This window comes from Etheostoma spectabile, chromosome 2 (genome assembly GCF_008692095.1).
Source record: "Etheostoma spectabile isolate EspeVRDwgs_2016 chromosome 2, UIUC_Espe_1.0, whole genome shotgun sequence".
Classification (NCBI taxonomy): domain Eukaryota; kingdom Metazoa; phylum Chordata; class Actinopteri; order Perciformes; family Percidae; genus Etheostoma; species Etheostoma spectabile.
Window position 1 is genome coordinate 360,001 of NC_045734.1, and position 22,523 is coordinate 382,523.

At 40.4% G+C, this 22,523-nt stretch overlaps 1 protein-coding gene across 1 annotated transcript in view; it reads right to left on the reverse strand.

Moving 5' to 3' along the window:
* Positions 1–22,523, reverse strand: part of si:dkey-28b4.8 (sarcoplasmic/endoplasmic reticulum calcium ATPase 2) — a 39,105-nt gene that overhangs the window by 10,621 nt on the left and 5,961 nt on the right. Inside the window, exons 7-16 of the mRNA XM_032524432.1 lie at positions 11,392–11,558; positions 10,001–10,156; positions 9,593–9,734; positions 6,755–6,921; positions 5,765–5,853; positions 5,461–5,563; positions 5,151–5,282; positions 1,656–1,781; positions 1,351–1,572; positions 1,090–1,201 (exon numbers count right to left, since the gene is read on the reverse strand). Coding sequence (XP_032380323.1) covers positions 1,090–1,201; positions 1,351–1,572; positions 1,656–1,781; positions 5,151–5,282; positions 5,461–5,563; positions 5,765–5,853; positions 6,755–6,921; positions 9,593–9,734; positions 10,001–10,156; positions 11,392–11,558 — 1,416 coding nt within the window. The remainder of the gene's footprint in view (positions 1–1,089; positions 1,202–1,350; positions 1,573–1,655; positions 1,782–5,150; positions 5,283–5,460; positions 5,564–5,764; positions 5,854–6,754; positions 6,922–9,592; positions 9,735–10,000; positions 10,157–11,391; positions 11,559–22,523) is intronic.

Below are 22,523 nucleotides of genomic sequence, written 5' to 3' on the forward strand. Positions count from 1 at the left end.
GCCCATCCGCCCCAAGGTTGTGCGTGTTGTGGCTTCACGAATGCTTTGCTGAATACCCGAAGTACATTGCAAGGATAAAGCCTGACTTCAGGCTTCGCCCTTAACTCTGCTCTCTGTATGTTGCCGTTCTCAAAATCCATTTGGTACAGGAAACAACACCAACAACCTTTGAGTTTTGAAGATAATTTGGATCGTGCAACAAGGCAGGCCTTTTTGGTTCTTTCGGGGAATAATCGTAATGATTTACAAGGAATACTTTTACAGCATTTACTATCTATCTATCTTATCTTGGTTCTTGCTAGGGCAGGATAAATACACAGATGAAAAAACTGCTGCTGGGATGTTTTCTGTTGTCTACCGCTCACCAGAAACATTCATTGCCAACAATAGATGAAGAAGCAGCCTGTCAATGTTCTGGGACTAATTGGATGGATTTACTGTGGACAATGTACACATTGCAATCCACTTAACGTTTAACCATGTATCCAGCTAATTTAGAAAGCTCAAGTTACAGCATTGTGTGAACAGCTAACTTCAGATAATGTGTGTGGCTTTTTGTTTTGCGGGGTGTAAATGTTTCACCAAAACAAGTTCCTTCCCAAGACTATTTTGAAAGAACTTAGCGCCGGCCAAGATAAATGTGATTAGTTTAAAGAAATGCAAACATCCCAGATTTTTTTTTTGTGGAGAGTGCTGTGGAGATAGGTCTGGTTAAGCAAGACTAGTTTTCCCCTAAAAAAGACCAACAGAGTGGTGAGTCTTTATCTGCATAAACAATCTAGCTGATCACATTGTTTTCAGACAGTAGCAGTTGTCTCGGTAGATTATAAACAGTAGTTGGAATCTCAAGATTAAACTTCTACACATCATACCATAATGTCACATAACACAAGCCTGCAGTGTAAATACAAACTACAAAATAATTGCAATTTCAATCAATAACATTATGCAAATCTCAACGTCTGTATCGTTGTAATTATCTGGTATATTTCTGAGATTAAACTGTACAGTATCTGTGTGGTTAAGCATATGTGTATTAAAGCACTCATATAGCATGCATTTAGACGTGTGCGTGGTTGTGTGTGTTACCTGTGATCATAATAACTCTTATGCCAGCCTGCCGACACATTCGGACTGCGCTAAGCACTTCTTTTCTGGGGGGGTCCAACATACCCACACAGCCCACAAAGGTCAGGTCTGACTGGGGAGGGAAAAAGAGGAGAGGTTCCAATTCCCATTAACAGACAGAGCAAGCTTTGACAATACAAGTATTCTATATCTTAATTTCATACTTGAAAAATGATATGGATACAGTTTTGAAGAACATTCTATCGCTGTTATTATCATCACCTCATAGTCAGCAAACTTAGCGGAGTTCTCTAGGTTGAGGCCATGGATGTCAGGGGGCGTGTCCCTGGTTGCCATGGCGAGGCAACGCAGCATGTCTCGGCCCGATCCCCATTCCCGCACAGTGGACAGGAGCTTCTCTCGGACGGCTGGGCTCAAAGGCACACGAGAAGAACCGCTGACCCGGATATAATTACAACGCTCCAACACGCTCTCTGGAGCTCCCTAAGGAGAGAAGGGGGAAATGATTAGACACCGGAAGGAAGAGGAATGACCCAATGTATTATAGTGAGTAGAGTGAAACACACCTTGACAAACATCTTGGCTCCAGAGGCAGACCTGGTGAGTTTACTGGATGAACAGAAGACAGACATGGACTTTCTGTCTCTGGAAAACTCCAAGGTCAGCTCCTTCCTCATCAGCTGCTTAATCACCTGAAAATACACAGTAAAAACTTCAGTAAGCACAGTTCATTTTTAGTACATAATAGCAAAGATTAATCAATTAGTTATCAACGAATAAATTATTTTATCATTAAAGATTCAGAGCGCCGCTTTTTATATTAATTAGTACAGTGCCCGTTTAAAATATGCCAGTTTGGAACTGGCCGATTGATCGTCCTGTGGTATTGCTGCTTGCAGCATTCTCCAGAACCAAATTTTACCTCAAAATTACTTGCAGAAGAAACCTAAACCACTTAATATGCAACTCCACTGTATAGCCTACTACTGACTTACACTGTACTTCTACATCAGAGGAAGACATTGTACTACTGTATTTACCTGACAGAACGTTGCAGATTCAGAATGTAATCACAAAATATCACAATAACAATGTGGCGTAATCTCACATTCAGCCGGCTCCAGAGTTTTAGAGGGTGTGTGTGCACAGAGACAGACAGACAGAGGGGGGGGCAGAAGAAAAGGTGGATGGCAACGCAAATAGATGCAAAACAGAGTGTTTTTACTACATTTTAGTGGTCTTGCTTGCCAACAATATTGCACCACACTTCAGCACGGGTCTTAATTTCTAAGCGGGGTTAGTGGCTTGATAGTTAACGTTGAAGTATAAATTTAATTGCGGGTCTATTTTGCAGACAGTAATGTTCTTAGCAGCACACTTAATTAACGGACCCAGGGTGAGTCTTGCCCAGATAGTCTTGCATTTACAGCTCACAGCAACTTTGCACAATATAGTGTCTGGCTTTTGTTTGATATTTAGTGTCGGCAAAATTACATTTTATTGAGTTTCCTCTAAGTGCTCTAATGTGCTATGTGAATTTAGGCTGGCCATTTATTGTGAAGGGTAGACACGGAAGAGCCAGCGTTATGGTGTATACAATGTTCATGTCAGCTATGCGCTTGTGCTCCAGGAAACTGAAGAAAAGTTTGCTTGGTATATCCAGCAATAATGTAATCATGTCAAAGCTGGTTAAAACCCCCACGCTGCTGCAGAGCGTGTCAACAGCCTGCTGCGTGCTGCGCCTGCTGTTTTTTTTTTCTATCTAATATCCAATGCTGTCCAAATTACTCCAAATGCTGCAAAATCCAAACCCCAAGTTCATAGGGTACCCAGGAAACCAAGTAGGAAGTAGATTGATTGAGATATTTCAAAAGACAGACGCACATACTGTACATACACACTCCCATGTAGAGGCTTCCCGATTTATTAGACAAATGATAGACAGAACGTCTGTTATTTTCAAACCATTGCCAAAATGATACAAAGCTAATTAAGACTTCACAAAGCGCCACAAAACTTTCTCTGTATTTCTCAGTATGACCATGTTCAGAAACTGGTGTTGTCAGGCAACTTTCGCATGCAGAAACTCAAGTGAAGATGACCTCTTCTGAAGAGTCCATCATGTTTTTTTAATCCTCCGTGTCCTCCATGGCTACTGGCAACTGCGTGGAGGAGGGGTGGGGGTAGTGCGTAATCACGGAAGGCTTGTATCATGTGGATGTGCAGATAGTTTAGTTGTCATTACTTAGAATTCCTCATAGGGGAGACAGAAACTACACACTATAGCTTTAACTATTTTGATAATCGGCTAATCCGTTTGAGTAATTTAGTATGAAAAAAAAAACTTCTCTGATTCCAGGATGAATATTTTCTATTTGCTTTACTCCTCAGTGACAGTAATGTGAATATATTTGAGTTGTTGACAAAACAAGACATTTGAGGATGTCATCTTGGGCTTTGGGAAACACTGATCGTCATTTTTTTTTTTTTACCATTTTCGGTGTGGCCAATAATGGATTGGACTTGTCAGTCTTTTTCAGTGTGAGAGTCCCCTCTAGTAAATAGGAAACATCACTGCCTCTATTGCTGCCACAAGAAAGATTTCACTCTTTTCAGCCGGATGTCCGTTACTTTCCATTTTGTTGGAATTTTAAACTCTGGTTGATTTTATGAGGACTACGTTAAACTGCTCCTCAGATCTCTGCAGGGTTAATCCAGACAGCTAGCTAGACTATCTGTCCAATCTGTGTTTTCTGTTGTACGATTAAAACTACTTTTGAACGTACACATGTTCCACCAAAACAAGTTTCCTCCCGGTGCTTAGCACCGCCCATGACGATTGTGAATGGTTTATAGAAATGCCAATAAACGAGAGCACATTTTTCTCCCATCCCGGAATGCTGTGTGGACTAACCGGACCTTCCTCTAGAGCGCTGTGGTGGAGTCTCTTCACTGGCTTCCTGTCAAATTTATAAAAATTCTCACGTTCACATACACATCTTTGCACCGCCAGGCTGCTGCATATGTGGCTGAGCTACTGCAACCATATTTGTCAGCTGGCTCACTAAAGTCTAATAGGTTAAATCTACTCACTGTTCCATGCACCCTAAGCCATTTTTCCCAATCTTTGGTTCGCCTCATCTCTTTGTGGAATAAAATCCATTTATAACTTCAACCCTGTTATGCACAATCAAAGTATAGTCATAATTTCTGCAGGGATTGTTAAATGACTTTAGAGACAAAAGAAAAGCCATTTTGTTATTTAATCTTTTTGTTAAATCTTTATTGGACCAAGCATCTCCTTTCTCAAAATCTGAAAACGCAACAGACCTGTGGTGATCCGTTACGGTCTGCCGTGTTTGTGAACTCTTTTAAAAATAAGTTTAAGACCACCCTTTTTAAACAGGCTTTTGGATAACCAATCGGCACTTTGTTTTTTTATGATTATTTTGAAATTTCAATTGTGCATTGTGTTTTTAATGTATCATCTTGTATATTTTATGTGTATTTTAACTTGTGATAAGCGCTCTATAAATATATTTTAATTACTTAAAGTCTATTTGTGCTACATTGGGGGATTGAAGAACACACCCGGACATGACACAAATCCATTAAAGTGACACTCCACCAACGTAACAACCTTGGGTTGCTTTCTTTGGTCTGAACGCGCCCTAGTGGTGTCTTAGAGGGGCGGCTGTGGCTCAGTGGTAGAGCGGTTGCCTGCCAATCGGAAGGTTGGCGGCTCAATCCCTGGCCCTGCAGTCCCATGTCAAAGTGTCCTTGGGCAAGACACTGAACCTCGAGTTGCCCCCGGTGCTGCGCATCGGAGTGTGAATGTGTGTGAATATTTATCTGATGAGCACCTTGTACGGCAGCCTCGGCCACAGTGTATGAATGTGTGTGAATGGTGAATGTATCCTGTATGATGTAAAAGCGCTTTAAGTAGTCGTTAAGACTAGAAAAGCGCTATATAAATACAGCACATTTACATTTAGACAGCAAGACATAATAAAGAAAAGATAGCATGGAAAAGGTTGCAGCATAATGGATCCCACACTTACAGAGCAGCACGCTGTAGCTCTCTCAACGGGGCTCAATCCTCTCAGGTCAGTGTCGAACACGTTCATTTTCTCCACCAGACAGCAAAGGGCAGTCTCCGTTGCCTCCCCAACCTTCTCATACACACCTTTTGCCTGGAGAACACGCACACACACGCACACACACGCACACGCACACACACGCACACACACGTTAAAGTATGTATGCGGTTGACGGTTTGGGTGGAATCAGATTCCAGTGGTAAATGTTCCAGCACCATATATGGTGATCTGTGATGGTCTGAGCGGTTGCTGCAGTCATGTCTTACTGTACCTCATTATAGTCCAGTGATGAGTCATTGCACAAGGCACAGATGGAGGCCATCTCCACCAGCCCTTCATACTGACTGGACTTCACCACCAAGCCATTCTTATAACTATAAAGACAGAAGGACAGGCAATGACACAGGAAACAATAATAATAAATACAAAAAAAGAAGAAATAAAGAGGGGAAAAGGGAGGAAATGTATACAAATTGTAAGCAAAAGGAAGAATAAATTGTGGGCTCTCATAATCCATATCCATCCATAATCCAAAAACTGTCGGGGGTTAAGGTTTAAGGGTTAAAGACACTCACACTTCCCCTTCAGGGGCGTAAGTAGATCCAGTCACTGTGAAGTCACTCAGGCTGCAGCTCTCCCCTGACACACTGTCTGCTACAAACATCTAAACACCCATGCACACACACGTGGACAGACATTGCAGTAGTTGATTAGTTCTATAAAATTAGAAGATCACATTTGAGGTTAGTTCCACATTCCAACAGGCCATTCCACCTCATCAGTCTCAGATACAGGAGAACACAATATTTAGGGCACCTTCCTGGCGATTAACATGGACATTAATAAATGTATCTGGCAAAGTCCTGTACCTTAATGTGCCGAACAAATGCTAGAATAGAAGAAACTGACGCACACTGTCTAACTTAGGTTGGTGCAGACCCACATTCCCCTCCTACAAAAGATGGCTGACACATGCCTTTGGTGTGGGAGACCACGGTTCGATTCCAACTGCGATACATCAACCAATGTGTCCCTGAGCAAGACACCTAACCCCTAGTTGCTCCAAAGGCGTGCGACCTCTGACATATATAGCAATTGTAAGTTGCTTTGGATAAAAGCGTCAGCTAAACTGACATGTAATGTAATGTACTACCATTTGCATGACGAAGGTCTGGTACTGAAACGTTGCCAAATATTAAATCTTTGCAAATGTGCGGGAGTTTTTTTTGCAACTGCTGGCACTCTGTCATAACTGAAACACTGGCTTTAACATGATCGTTTAAATTGGATCTATTTCTTGATAGAATGTTAGTAAACTTAACCCTTTGTTAATTTCATTTTAGTATAACAAGCCATTAGTTGTTGATTTCAATTAGCAAACTATAGATTTTCCAGTCTGTTATTGATGATGTGGCCTGCTTGTGGATGTATTACTCTTCAATGCCATGATGACTTAGACATCATCAATAACACTGTATCATATGAATCATACAGTATAAGAGCTAAATTTGTCCGACTGACCCACATAGCAGTGGTGGATGTTTCAGTCTGATGTTATGTCTTACCCTGCAGACTGACATCTGGTTGGTGGTCAGAGTTCCTGTCTTGTCAGAGCAGATAACAGAGGTGCAACCCAGCGTCTCCACTGATGGCAGGCTGCGGACAATGGCGTTCTTCCTGGCCATCCTCCTGGTTCCTAGTGCCAGGCAGGTGGTGATGACTGCTGGTAGGCCTGGGAGAAAGCACAACAGGCAGACAATGCTGATGAGAAAGCTTTTTAGTAGAAGGAAGCAGATTTTTTTTTTTCAACTTCAGATTCTCCACACAAGCTGTTTGGTTTCATGTGCCTTGCTCAAGGGCTCACACTTTATTTTTTAATAATAATAATAATATTCTTTATTTTTAGAAAACTTTTCAAAATCCATGTTACAAAGGTCTTCACAAAAAAACTAAATAAAACTGACTACTAATAAAACATCAGTTTAAAAACAACAAATAAAGACTTGTAAGTGTATAAAAACCTGTACAGTGTACTGCAAGTAACAATAGTAAAACATATTTTTAAAAGAAATAAAAGGACGCTCAAGCTCAAATAAAATCAGGAAAAAGTTCTCCACTGACCACTGACCCAGCTGACCTGATATCTTTGGGCACATCGTTCCAGAGCCATGGGGCCCTTATGCTCTGTCCTTTTTTAGATTTCAGTGGAACAGACAAAAGTCCTCTCCCTGAGGATCTAAAAGTACGTATGGTACCAGGAGGTCAGAGATACAAAGGGTGTGAGGCCATTAAGAGCCTTAAAAGTGCTCAGTAAAATCCTAAAATCCATTCTAAAACATACTGGAGGCCAGTGTAAATAGACTAAAACAGGAATAATGTGATCAATTCTCTTGGTTTCCAGCTTTTTTTCACTTTTGAAACATTGCCAAAATTAGGAACATCCTGTTTCAAAACAATGCTGAAAAACTAGTCCATGCATTTGTTTCTTCCAGGCTGGACTACTGTAATTCCTTATCATCAGGATGCTCAAATATGTCCCTTAAGACTCTCCAGCTGATCCAAAATGCTGCAGCACGTTTTCTGACAAGACCTAAGAAAAGAAATCATATTTCTCCTGTATTAGCTTCTCTGCATTGGCTTCCTGTAAAATCCAGGATTATGGCGAGATGTGTAAACCGAGCCCTGGGTATCCTGCTCTGCTATTTGAGAAAATGAATGCTCAGATGGGCCAATCTGGAATCTTCTCCTTATGAGGTCATGAGGGGAAAGGTTACCTCCCCTTTCTCTGCTTTGCCCGCCCAGAGAATTTGGCCCACCAATGAGAAAGAGAGAGACATCATGGCTTTCAAATGAGCAAAGTGGCAGCTGGTCAAGGCCGCACCCCCACCCTCCACCTTGCACCCCCCTTCTCTCCTCCTCAATAGCTACAGACACAGAAATGGCACATACTAAGGAAAGCTCATTGTGGGACTGGCTCTAGTGGCTGGAATTCAGCACTAATTTGAGCACCATGTCATGGGATCTTCAAAATCCTTCTCCTGACCTACAAAGCTTAAATGGTCAAGCACCACCATATATTGAAGAGCTCATAGTACCTTGTTGTCCCATTATAGCACAGCACTCCCAGAATGCAGTTACTTGTGGTCCCTAGAGTCTCTAAAAGTAGAATGGGAGCCATAGCGTTCAGCTATTAGGCTCCTCTCCTGTGGAATCAGCTGGGTTCGGGACGCGGACACAGTCACCACATTTAAGAGTAAACTTAAAACTCTCCTCTTTGATAAAGCTTATAATTATGGAGTGAAGAGTCGTGGCGTCCGTCTAGCCCGACCCACCTGCCTCTCATCAGATTAATTTACCATATAATCAAACTAGAAGGAGGCAGGCCAGTAAAGCCCGATCCGGCAGGGGATAGTTCTAGGCTGACCAGGCTCCTCTCCTTAACCTGTCTTTCTTAATTATGCTGTAATAGTTTTAGACTGCCGGGGGACTTCCTTTGACACACTGAGCTTCTCTCTCCTCTCTTTCCATTTGTGTGCATCCATGTCCCAGAAATGCTTGTTACTAACCTAGCTCTGGGGAGTTATTCCCAGCATGCCTCCCTGGATTAAGGTGGCTCCAAAATCATTGTTGCAGATGTTGCCTTGTCCTGCTACACGTCCTGCGATGCCCTGTTACATCCTGCTACGCTCTGCTATGCCATAAACTACTACAAACTACTGAGGTTTCTTCCTAAAAGGGAGTTTTTCCTCACCACTGTCCTTGTAAATTATAGAACGTGTTCTAGACGTACTCTATCTGTAAAGTAACTCTTGTTATGAATTGATACTATAATTAAAATAAATTGAATTGGTTCCAGTTAAAAGCCTAGCAGCTGCGTTCTGCACAGAATGGACTTGATTCATACATTTTTGGTTCATGGCTGTTGCAATAATCCAGGAGTAATGAGATGACGGCATGTCAAATGGTCTATGTCTCTTTTAAGGTTAAGATGGATCCTATTTTTGAAATATATTTCTAAGATGATAAAGCATGACTGCACCAGTTTTGTGGTGTGCCGCTCAAAACTTAAGATTTCTTGCAATCGGCTTGATGTTGTCCAATAGGGGACCAGCCAAGGGCAGAATTTGTATTGCTATGCGTTTGGACCCTATCACAAAGATCTCTGTTTTGTTAGAGTTCAGCTAAAGAAAATGTTGACATCCAGCTTTTGACATTTATATTGAGTGAAAGCAAGTTATTGTGTTTCCCTGCGCAAATTTTGCACGCTTAGTGTCTTAAAAATTACACACTTATATTTTGGTTCCTTCACTGACAAAACATATCCCTCCAATTATAAAAATATGGGAAATAAACATCTGTAAGAAGTGATTTTTCTGCATTGATAGATAGAGAAGATGTTTGACCTTCTGGTATGGCAGCTACAGCCAGTGCAACAGCGATCTTGAAATAGTAAACAGCTCCTCGCAGCCAACTGCCTCCATGGACCGGGTCATTAAAGTGTCCCACATTGATGGCCCACACTGCCACACAGATCACACTGATAACCTGCAGGTTAAAACAAGTGGGAGGTAGTATCACAGATATATTGATGTTATAGATTGTAAAGTATCAAAAACAATGAACACCCACACAGCCACCCACCCAACCCGACACTCCACACACCCCTACACACACCACCCACCCACACCCACCCACACCACACCCACACCCACACACACCACCCACACACACACACACACACAACACACACACACACACACACACACACACACACACACACACACACACACACACACACACCACAATCTTGCCTTAGACAGCTGTTCTCCAAACTGGTCTAGTTTCTGTTGAAGTGGGGTCCTCTCAGGGTCAGTGGAGGCCATCTCATCTCGGATTTTCCCAATCTCTGTCTGCACTCCTGTAGCCACAACAATCCCAATGGCACGGCCTGCTGCTATGTTGGTACCCTGGCAGAGGTAATGAACTTTACTGTCAAACTTATCTTCATCATAACAGATATTGAGACATACTGTAGTTCTGTAGTTTTCCAGCATGGCACAGTTGAAGAGATGCTGAGTATATGTACGTATAGTATATATATCCACATCAGTCCCACTCAGTCCAGCAGCACTCAGACAACCATGCCAACAAAGACAACCTGCAGATTTGTAGCCTGTCAGAGTGATGTTGCTTAATAAAAAAATCACTGGCAGTTCTTTGAATGCAGACCACAGAGTGACTCAGCAGTCTTTGAGGTCTGACAGAGATATAATACAACACACTTGTTTGTATTTGATTACACAAGAAACACTACTGGGAAGCTACAGTCTCATATAAAAACCTAAAAAAGGTGAGGGGGTCATAATTTAAGAGGAAAGTTTCATTTAAGAAAACCTTGTGTTTGGGCACCTTGTTTGCACACCTGGTAGAGGGTGTGCCCATATTCATTTAGTCCTTGACACAGCAGCTGCGGGTTAGATTCTAACCTGCAGCCCTTGCTGCCTGTCATTTTCCCTCTGTCTCCCCTTTAATGTCTAAAGCTATGTAATAAAGGCCTAAAAATGCCACAAAAAAACAATAACAAAAATAAAAATAGAAAAACTTTTCTAACTTCACGATTCAGAGTATGATTCAGAGTAGATTTGTGGGATGAACATGTGTTCCTTTTTTACGTTATATATGATTGACACTAACCAAAAGCCTGTCTGAAATGTGGTTGGCCCTTTCATAAAAACTTCACAGGAGTATAAGGATCGCAATGATAAGGGAAGAGGGTTCCAACGATTTGGGGTTAAGATTTATAGAGGGTTAGAGGGACATCCAGCAAATTTAACTGAGATTATCTAAGAGCCTGATTTGGCATTTAAGGTCGGAGGATGTGATTTCTTGTTACTTTTAGTAACAAAAGCCAAGTAGCAGTTTTAAGTCGGTTCAGGTTTGGTTTACATAATAGCGACAGGATAGTTTTTGAGTTGTATACATCTTAATTATTTGGAGGAGTAGGACCAGATAATAAAAACTTCATCCTACTCCTTTTCGGACATGTAATATTTATTTATGTTGTTGGTAAGAATTTGTATAATAAGAGTTTGTTTTATGATTATTTATCATTACATGTACATGTAATAAATAAATACAATAAAATAAATAAAATAAAGTGTATGTGAATTAGGAAAAGACAAATATGTCTGTTGAGACTCACAGAGAATAGCATGTTCTTCTTGTCCTGGTTGACAGCTCGGGGATCTGGTACAGGGTCTGTGTGTTTGAGCACCGACACGGACTCCCCCGTCAGAATGGACTGGTCCACTCTCAGAGTGGTGGAACGGATGGACGTAAGCCTGATGTCAGCTGGGACCTTATCACCAACTGTAGGGTGTTGGAGACAGAGACAGAAAAACAGATCTTAATTTCACTTTTACCTTTGTATTTAGTTTAGATTAGGACAAATGTGGTGTTTTCAACTCTTATCTAATACTTTTCTATCACTTAAACATAGTGTACGTATCATAACACTGCCAGGCTTCCCTTCCCCCTCTCCTACCTTAACATTATTAAAGAACAAGCAAGGTAACAATTTGAAGATCATGATTAGACATATCAGCAAAGGTTAAAAGTACTCCCTCTAAGGTGACAAGCAAACAGTTGAGATTTAAGATCAAAACTACTTAAAATATCCTGGACGTCAGACACTAAGAACAGCACTTCTTTTTTCTCCCTCCCGTCAAAGCTGCAGGTTGTGAACTTGGCTGACACGCTACATTGCTATAGTAATTTATTAATTGATCTAGCATTTCACTTTTTATGTGGTGGAACATCTTATCTTGTATTCACGTTATTCAGCAAGTCAAATCACAGGAAAAGAAAAGTTCGGTTAATTCATGAGTACATATGCGTACGTAAAAGAAGAAACATGCCTGCTTTATGCAAATAAGGATATATTGCTACACATGGGAGTTTAGCATTCTTTGTCTTGGAGGAGCACAGCCTTTCCTAAATTGTTTACAAGTGTTTACATATGTGAGTGAGTCAGAGAAACCCAGACAGGGCAGAGAGCGAAATGAAGAAAGAAAGGCTACACTGATATATTAGCCTTTTGCTTTCTTTCATCATTGACTAGTAAGGAAAGGTTAACACTTACTATGAGATCTATCAAAGTAGTACGAGGAGATGTTTGTCAATTGTATTCTATTTCATGTAAAAGCATTGGTTGAAAAGCATAAACTAAGCCTATTGATGTCTTAAATTTAATTACAGACATTTATTAAATTCAATCATTTGATTAGATTTTTATATTTATTTAAAGTTACAGGTGGAAGTAGATGCCCTGGAAACATATGTATACTTTTTTGAGTCCATTTTCCAGGCAGGACAGGAGGATGAAATCTTAGTTCCACACCAAGCTGGTTAAAATTTAAAAATCTTCAAAAGGCATCCCAACCTTCCATCACACTTAGCCATGTTTTTCTTACCAAAAAAAACAGTGCTTTTTGTTAGATGCCGAATACATATGCAATCTTTTCCACAGTATGCTAATCAATAAGGCTATGAATAATATTAACGCTAGCACTGGCTGAATCAATGCTAGCTGTGTTAAGTTTGGAAACAACATCACAGAAGCTAAGCAATCAAACATTACGTGAATGCCAAGTTAGGCAGCCGCAATGTTAGCTCAGCAACTCCCGTGTTCTGCAAGGTGAAATTACAGTTTTTGTAAAAGAGTCTGGTGGCTTTAAAGAAAGGAATATAATGGTTTCACTTTCCCGTCAGACAGGGTTTGTCTGGCTGCATTTTTTAGGTAGCTAAAATATGTTTTCCTCTGTCTACCGCAGTAATGATTGTTCTATTCCACCAGACTCCTTTGACTAAAACAGTAATTGTACCTTAACACCGAAGTATATACATATCTAATATTGATTTATTTTGTCTTACTGAAACCTGGCTGAGTAATGGAGAATATGTTAGTCTAAATGAGTCCACCCCCCCCAGTCATATTAATACTCACATTCCTCGAGGCCAGGCCGAGGAGGTGGAGTTGCAGCTATCTTTGATTCAGTCTACTAATAGCTCTAAACCTATACTAAATTATAACTCATTTGAAAGTCTTGTTCTTAGTCTTTCACACCCAAGTTGGAAATCAATGCAACCAGTTCTATTTGTTATAGTGTACCGAGCACCTGGTCCATACTCTGAATTTTTATCCGAATTGCAGAGTTTCTATCGAACTTAGTGCTAAAAACGGACAAAGTTATTATTGTAGGGGATTTTAATATTCATGTGGACGATGAGAATGATAGCCTTAGCACTGCGTTTATCTCTCTATTAGATTCTATTGGCTTCTCTCAAAGTGGTCATAAACCGACTCACCGTTTTAACCACCCCCGATTTTGTTTGGTATTGGGGTTAAAAATTAAAATTTTAAATAGTTTTTCCCACAGAATCCTTCCTATCTGCCATGTTTTAATTTTGGTTTAATCGGGGAAACTACCCCCTTTTAGGCAAAACATTTACAAATGTCATCTGATGTGCTGATAAATTTAAGGATCTTCGTTACATTTATTCATCCAAAGGCCCAAAGTAAGGAGGACTTTCTATTAGCCCTCCAATCGTCTTTTTTTGATAGGCGCGGCTCGTACAAGACTCAGACTTGTTGCCCTCTAAAAAAGAAGAAAATAACAAAGAGGTTAGCCCCATGGTAAACCTAAAAACTCGAAAAAAATTAAAAGAAAATGGGAAATTGAGAAGTTTTGGCCCCCCCAAAAAGGGAAAAAATTCTTTTTAACCGGCAAGATTTTTTTTAAAATTGGGAAGCCTCCGATGCCAGGCAGTACTACTCTCATTGATAGAGGAAAAATGGAACAACCCCAGGTTTTTTTCAGTATGTACCAGGTAACAGAAGGTCACAGCTCTATGACCCAAGTACCCCCAACTTTATTAACGACTTTTGAGGTTTTTAAAATGATAAAATTATAACTATTGAAGCAAAATTCACCAAGACTCCCTTTAAGGGCACGTTTATTCTAAACCGGGAAACCTTTTAGAAAAGCTGTAAAACCAGATACATGTTTGACTGTTTTGCCCTTGATCTTATAAATTTTAAATTCATTATTTCTTCCTTTAAGCATAAAACCCCCCCTTTTAGACCCCATCCCAAAGGGCTACTTAAAGAAGTTTTCCCTTTAGTAAAACCTTCACTATAAATAAAATAAAATTTTCTTTTTAACGGCTATGTCCCACAGCACTTAAAGTGGTTAATTAAACCTTTTTTTTTTTTCTAAAAAAAGCCAAAACCTTGATCCAATTTTTTAGAAAATGATATACCCCAACCTCCTTTTCTCTCTAAGTTTTTGAGAAAGCAGCCCAAAACAGTGTGTGCTTTCGCATAGAAAACAGTTATTGATTTTTTCAGTCAGGATTAGATTCTCATAGCACAGGACAGATTGTAAAAATTACAAAGCCCCTAATTGTTTCGAAAAAAGGGGTATCTCTGTATTGGTTTTTAGTTTTAGGCGCTTTATACCTTTGACCATTATATCTTTTACAGAGTTTGGAAATTTTTTGCTTTAAAGGGATGCTCAAAGGGGTTTAAGTATTTATAGATCGATCTCGTTTTTAATGAACGATGAACCCTTTGCCGCCAACGTTGTCATGGAGTCCCAAAAGGATCTGTGCTCGGTCCAAACCGGGCATTATATAGTTCCTTTTGGCAGATTATTTGGGAAAACCCCCATAAAAATTTCATTGTTTTTGCAGTGATCCAATTAACTTCAATCAAGCCATGAACAACGTTAGTAACCCTTTAAACGTGCCCTTAGGTATTAAAAAATGGGTGACCCAATTTTCAAGTTAAACTCCCATAAAAAAGAAGTTTTGCTCCGGCCCCGCCCTTTTTGCGCACTTCCAAAAATTAGACTTGGGGAACCCCCGGGCCCCCAGCACACATGAAAAAATCTTGGGGTCATCTTTTATCAGGGCATTCCTTAATTCCCCTTTAAAGCAAAAATTAAGGATGCCTTTTTTTACCTACGTAATATTGCAAAAACAGGGAAAACCTGTCTAAAAATGATCAGAAAAAAAAGTCCATGCTTTTATTCTAGGTTGGGTTACTGCCCAAATTTTTGTTATCGGCTGCTCGAAAAATCATAAAGCTTTCAGCTGACAAGCGGGGGCACGTTTTTCTGACGGAAACCCGGAAAAAGAGATCCGTTTCTCCTGTTTTGCTTCTCTCATTGGTTCCTGAAAAAATTTTGAATAGAATTTAAAAACCTTTTCTCACCTAAAGCTCTTCATGGTCAGGGCCCCCCCTTTTCTTAAAAAGCTTTTTAGACCTTACAACCCCCGGGAGAAAACGCTCCCAGGGGAAAGCAGGGTTTCTTGGGGGTTTCCAGGGCCTAAAAAAAAGAAAGGAGCCAAGGTTTAGTACAAGCTCTCCCGTGGACCAGGTTTCCCGTTTTTGGGTCCCGGGAGGCAACACCCTTCCACTTTAAAAGTAGGCTTTAAACTTTCCTTTTTTATAAAATTAAGTTAGGGATAGAATCGATATTGTTTGGGAGTGTAGTTGCACATTGTTTTTAGATTTCTATCATATAAAATTTAAATAAAAGGGGGACTTTTGGGTACAGCCCGATCCCGGTGGGGGGGTCTGGCCCGGCCGGGCTGGAGCTCTCTTTACCATCGTCTCTCTTGGTTTGTTGTAATAGTTTTAGACAGCTGGGGACTTATTTTGATACATAGTTAGGGCATAGAATCGAATATGTTAGGGAGTAGTAGCTAGTCACATAGTTTTCAGATTATCTATCATATAATCAAGAATATAATAGAACCAAAGGGAGACTTGGCATACAGCCCGATCCGGTGGGGAGAGTTCTGGCCCGGCCGGGCTGGAGCTCTCTTTACCTCGTCTCTCTTGGTTTTGTTGTAATAGTTTTAGACAGCTGGGGACTTATTTTGATACAATGAGTCCTCTCTCCTCTATCTCTCCATCTTTTCATTATGTGCATCCATGTCCCAGAAATGCTTGTTACTAACCTAGCTCTGGGGAGTCATCCCCGGAGTCCTTATGTTCTTTTTTCCCCAGCATGTTCCCTTGGATCAGAGAGGCTCCGAAATCAGGGTAGCAGCTATTGCATGGTTCCGCTACACGTTCTGTGATGCCATGTTCAACTGCTACACTGTGGTGCCCTGCTACGTCCTGCTCGTCTGCTACGTCCTGCTACGTCCTGCTACGTCCTGCTACGTCTGCTGTGCCTTGTAATGCTGCACAGCGTCCTGCTATGCCAGAATACCACAAAGAATGCTACAAACTATAATTTTTCTATTTTGGTTATTGCACTCTTCATTCTAACCCAACCGGCCCGTCAGACACCGCCTACCAAGAGCCTGGGTCTGACGAGGTTTCTGCCTAAAAGGAAGTTTTTCCTCGCCACTGTCGCACTGTTGCTTGCTCTGGAGGAAACTAGAACTGTTGGGTCCTTGAAATTCCGGAGTGTGGTCTATCTGTAAAGTGTCTTGAGATAATTCTTGTTATGAATTGATACTATAAATAAAATGAATTGAATTGAATTGAAGTTGCTATTGCTACCTTGATCTGTTAGATAGATTCACTGTGTTATTCTGTGACTTTTGATCCGCTCTAAAGTGGTGTCCACAGCAGTGCACAGTAGTGTATTACCTAGCTTCCTTTCTCTAAACTGTGGCCGTGCTGACCACCATTATTGTACTGTACTTTAAAGTACGGTTACTGTACTGAAGCAATGTCATCATACAGAAACCTTTGTCAGGTCACATGGGAAAAGGTTCCTAGAAGGGATTGGAAAAACATTATTTTGAAGCTAAAACATACTAACTGGCAAAAATGTAAATGTTTGGATTAAAATACAAAAGGAACACTACTGGGAAGCTACAAAACGATACAAAAACCTGAAATAACCAATGGAATAATGGACTCACCATTTAACGGCCTTTTAAAAGGCTTTTTTTTTTTAATTTATTTCTGGGGAGTATACTCCCCAGAGTCCTTATGTTTTCTTTCGCCCAGCATATTTCCTCTGATTAGTATGGCAACAACAACTTGGTTGCAGTTGTATGAACTACTATGACTACCATTTATAGTCACTGTTCCATTATCTTTATTGTAAATATTACTGCCACTGTGCATCACCCCCCCAACCGGCACCGTCAGACACCGCCTACCAAGAGCCTGGGTCTGTCTGAGGTGTCTTCCTAAAAGGAGTTTTTCCGCGCCACAGTCACACTAGTTGCTTGCTCTTGGGGGAATTACTAAAATTGTTGGGGCTTTGTAAATCATAGAGTGTGGTCTAGCCCTACTCTATCTGTAAAGTGTCTCAAAATAACTTTTGTCATGATTTGATACTATGAATTGAATTGATTTACAGAGTGGAGAAATCTTGAAATTTAGTAAGCGCGCTCTAAAGAAGCGCAACTCGGCTTGGCTGTGGCTCATCTACGGATTCAGCATGTCTCTTTTTTTTTGTCTAGTCGTCACACGTTTAGCTAGCGATGTGGCCGGGGCGAGGAGAGCAGGGAGTCAGGCTCAGCCCGCTGGGGAAGCCACTACAGCGTGCAGAACTGCCAAAGAAATGTGCGCAACCGGCAACAAAACCATGTGCTGAAGAGCCCAAGAGCCTTATCTACCATGTGTTTGTGTATGATTCATTTCGTCATTTGCTTTTTGGCATGACGATTTTCCTTTGGGGACATGATTTAAAGTTGGATAAAAGGTAATAAATGACAATAATATCGTATTTTGACATAAGTCTCGTGATAGTATCGTATCATGGGGCATCTGGAGATTCCCACCTCAGGTAGAAAGGTTATACTGTTTAAATCTCCTGGTCTGCAGAGTGACCTTTAGGGGGACAGGGATACATTGTTGGACCAAACAGTGGCCACATCAATTTGCCTTTTTGTAATAATGATGGCTACAGGTACTTAAAATCATCACAAATTACTTACACAAATACTGGCTACATTTAAAAAAATGTCATATTGGTCACTATATTATGTTTGGCCACAAATGTTGGAAAGATAATATAATACATTTATATAACAGTAAACACAGCCTTCATCTCTGATTAGTGTCACTGAGTTCCCTTGCTCTGGAAGTTGAATACTTTTACCACAGACAAAGGACACTGGATCAGAGACGACACACACACACACACACACACACACACACACACACACACACACACACACACACACACACACACACACACACACACACACACACACACACACACACACACACACACACACACACACACACACACACACACACACACACACACACACACACACACACACACAACACACACACACTTTCCCTGACGTAACCCTGTCTCCTCTCCCTGAGCAGCCTGAAATAGCAGTTGGTATCTGGAGGATTCAACAGTTTTCTTACTAGGTCAAGATAAAAGTGTGTGTGTGTGTGTGTGTGTGTGTGTGTGTGTGTGTGTGTGGTGTGTGTGTGTGTGTGTGTGTGTGTGTGTGTGTGTGTGTGTGGTGTTTGTGTGTTTGTGTGGTGTGTTACTACAGCTGACAACGTTCATACTGATTTTATCTTAATAAAATGTGTAATACTAATCATTTTTCACATTCATCGTTTCAGCTGTTAAATGTTCAAAAAGCAAGAGGACCTTTAAGATCAGTCCAAAGTCCGTCTTTAACCAAGGGATAAGCACTGACAGACGTTTGGAAAACACCAGAAACGCTTTGTTTCTGAGCATCCCAAACGGTCGAGGCAGATGACCCTGCGCCATGGTTCTGCTTGAGGTTTCTGCCTCTTTAAGGAAGGTTTTCCTTACGTCTGTTGCCTAGTGCTTGCTCTTGGTGGGAATTGTTGAGTTTCTGTAAATAACATCACAGAGTACGGTCTAGACCTTCTCTTTTATAGAAAGCGCAATGAGATAACTGTTGTGATTTGATGCTATATAAATACAATTGAAATTGAATTGAATAGAGATGTTGAGAGCAATGCTGCTAACCAGGTAAGATTTTCCACCTCCTCTAACACACCTCCCTGTAAGACTAGCATGCCCATGCCTAGCATTTGCTATTTAAACAACATGGGTGCTGGACGATCTTAAAATAGCAAAGACACTTGGGTTGGGCTTTGCACTTTAAGTGGATGAAAAAACATGTCTTATTTATCATTACAATACTATTACAAATATAAAATGTATATAATATATAAATGATTGCGTCAGAACCTCTAATTCTTGTCATTTATTTCAGCTTTCTGGAATCCATAGAACAAAACATTCGGAGTTTGCTGCTTTGAGATGCACTCCAATCAAATGTTTTCTATGAAGGTCTTGTGTGCGTCACTGGGTTTCCATAACAGCCAGAGGAGAGGGCAGCGATCAAGAATGATTAAACAAAGATGTCACAGTGTTATTTCAACCATGTCTAAACAACATTGCAGTGTAAATGCATTGTATTTGAATACAAAGGTCTTTTATGTCGGTGAAGCACTTTGTAAACCTGTTTTTGAAACGTGCTAGTGTGTATATAAAAACTTGTTTGGGTTTAAATTTTCCATTATTGATGGCTCCCATTTTTGCATACAGAGCGTCTTATTTTTCTTAGATACTAATGACAGGTTTCTGCAGGATGTATGTTACATTTAAGACTTTTAAAGACATTTTAATGCAATTTATTAATTTTGCATTAAAATCATCCACATTATAAAAGAATGATAGAAAACCAAAATAGACTATATGGCCAAGAATGATTAATTCTTATATAACTTTTTATTCAGTACTTCCCAGCAGAATATAACAATAATTTCTAATTATATAATTTATTTTATTAATGTAACCTTGACCCAGAGACGCAGCATGAAATAGATTGACCAATGCAAAAATATGAATTCATTTAAGTATAACCTTGTGCAACACAATCCCTACTTTTCATTTACAAGTGTGTAACATCTCCCGGCCCGCTAGCGGATCCCAAAACATTTTATGACTAACATTACTCCCTACAGCAAGCAAAATATTTTGTTGTATTTAAAAACCTTCTAAGACCTTTTTTTCAAAGGAAATTAAATTCAATGTTTTTTTAAAGATTTTTCAAGACCTGCAGATCCTGCAAATCTGACAGCAATTATTTTAAAAAACATTCGCAAATGGATGTTGAAAGCAGGCTGGAATTGGAAAGGCTCTAAATTAGCCAGATGTGGTAGCTCAACAGCAACATATTGAACCATGTTTTCCGTAATATAAAATAGATTTAAAGCTGCAGATCTCATCAATCTTAATTCCAGCCACAACAGGCAGCTTTTTGAGAGTGGAGAAATCTTAACATTTTGTAAGCGTGGTTCAATGAAGCGCAACTCGGCTTGGCTGTGGCTCATCTACGGATTCAGCATGTCTCTTTTTTTTGTCTAGTTGTCACACGTTAAGGTAGCGATGCGGCCGGGGCGAGGAGAGCAGGGAGTCAGGCTCAGACCGCTGGGGAAGCCACTACAGCGTGCAGAACTGCCAAAGAAATGTGCGCAACCGGCAACAAAAAGTTTGCTCCAAATGGTTCCATTTATGAGACCAAAGTGATCTGTGTGTTTTGTCGAACTGAGCTATCATCGCAGCACGTCCAGTCTGAAATACCACTTGATGGCCAAGATGATGCAAATTCTCCGCCCCCGTGTAGTCTTTTTTTTTTCACCCTTTTATTGATGGACAGTGTTACATTGAGTGAGAGATTTGCTCCAAGTGAGAATGTTACGTGTGAAATAAACACTGCAGTAGCCTAAATGCCAATGTTGTTTTCAATTTAAAAAAAAAAATATCACAAAGCGAGCCAATACACTTTTCCATGTTCATAAGAGCATTAAAATGAGAAAAAATAATGGGACAAAAAGAAATCAATAGACATTTAGAATAGATAGAAATGTTTGATCAATTGTGATTAATTGCGAGATAACTACGACATTAATGCAATTAAATATTTTAATTGTTTGACAGCACTACAATCTATATATTCTGAACTTATATGAACATATTGTACATGTTTATTTATTTTTTTATTTTATTTGTTATTTCTTTTGCAGGTATTGTTTATTTCCTTTTAATGTTTATGTTTGCACTATCCACCAAGGCAAATTCCTTGTAAATGTTACTAAATTGGCAATAAATTCTTTTCTGACTATGATTCTTACAAGTTTCAAAGCTTTAAAGGTTAACAATATGCTAGTGAGTAAATGGATAGAGTGGTCATCCACTGATAGGTTGTATGCTTTAATCCATACAGATGCTGTCTAAATTGCATATGTCTGGATTGTCAGCTTGACTAGTAGTGCTTATTATTTTTGCGCAATGTAATGGTTTGTGTGTGGAATTCTGAACGCTGATATTTTCCCTATCAAAATACAAATGAATACAATTTGACCGATACATGGATGATGGATTATGCTGCAGGGCTGGTTGTAGATGTTTTTATGACTCTTTGCTTTTCCACTTTAAAATGTCACCATTGGAATCCCAGAGACGTACACTCACCTATATGATTATCAGGAACACCATACTAATACTGCGTTTGACCCCCTTTCACCTTCAGAACTGCCTTAATTCTACATGGCATTGATTCAACAAGGTGCTGAAAGCATTCTTTAGAAATGTTGGCCCATATTGATAGGATAGCATCTTGCAGTTGATGGAGATTTGTGGGATGCACATCCAGGGCACGAAGCTCCTGTTCCACCACATCCCAACGATGCTCTATTGGGTTGAGATCTGGTGACTGGGGGGGCCATAAAGGGATGGACATGGTCAGAAACAATGCTCAGGTAGGCCGGGGCATTTAAACCATGCCCAATTGGCACTAAGGGGCCTAAAGTGTGCCAAGAAAACATCCCCACACCATTACACCACCACCACCAGCCTGCACAGTGGTAACAAGGCATGATGGATCCATGTTCTCATTCTGTTTACGCCAAATTCTGACTCTACCATCTGAATGTCTCAACAGAAATCCAGACTCATCAGACCAGGCAACATATTTCCAGTCTTCAACTGTCCAATTTTGGTGAGCTCTTGCAAATTGTAGCCTCTTTTTTCTATTTGTAGTGGAGATGAGTGGTACCCGGTGGGGTCTTCTGCTGTTGTAGCCCATCCGCCTCAAGGTTGTGCGTATTGTGGCTTCACAAATGCTTTGCTGCATACCTCAGTTGTAACGAGTGGTTATTCCAGTCAAAGTTGCTCTTCTATCAGCTTGAATCAGTCGGCCCATTCTCCTCTGACCTCTAGCATCAACAAGGCATTTTTGCCCACAGGACTACCGCATACTGGATGTTTTTCCCTTTTCACACCATTC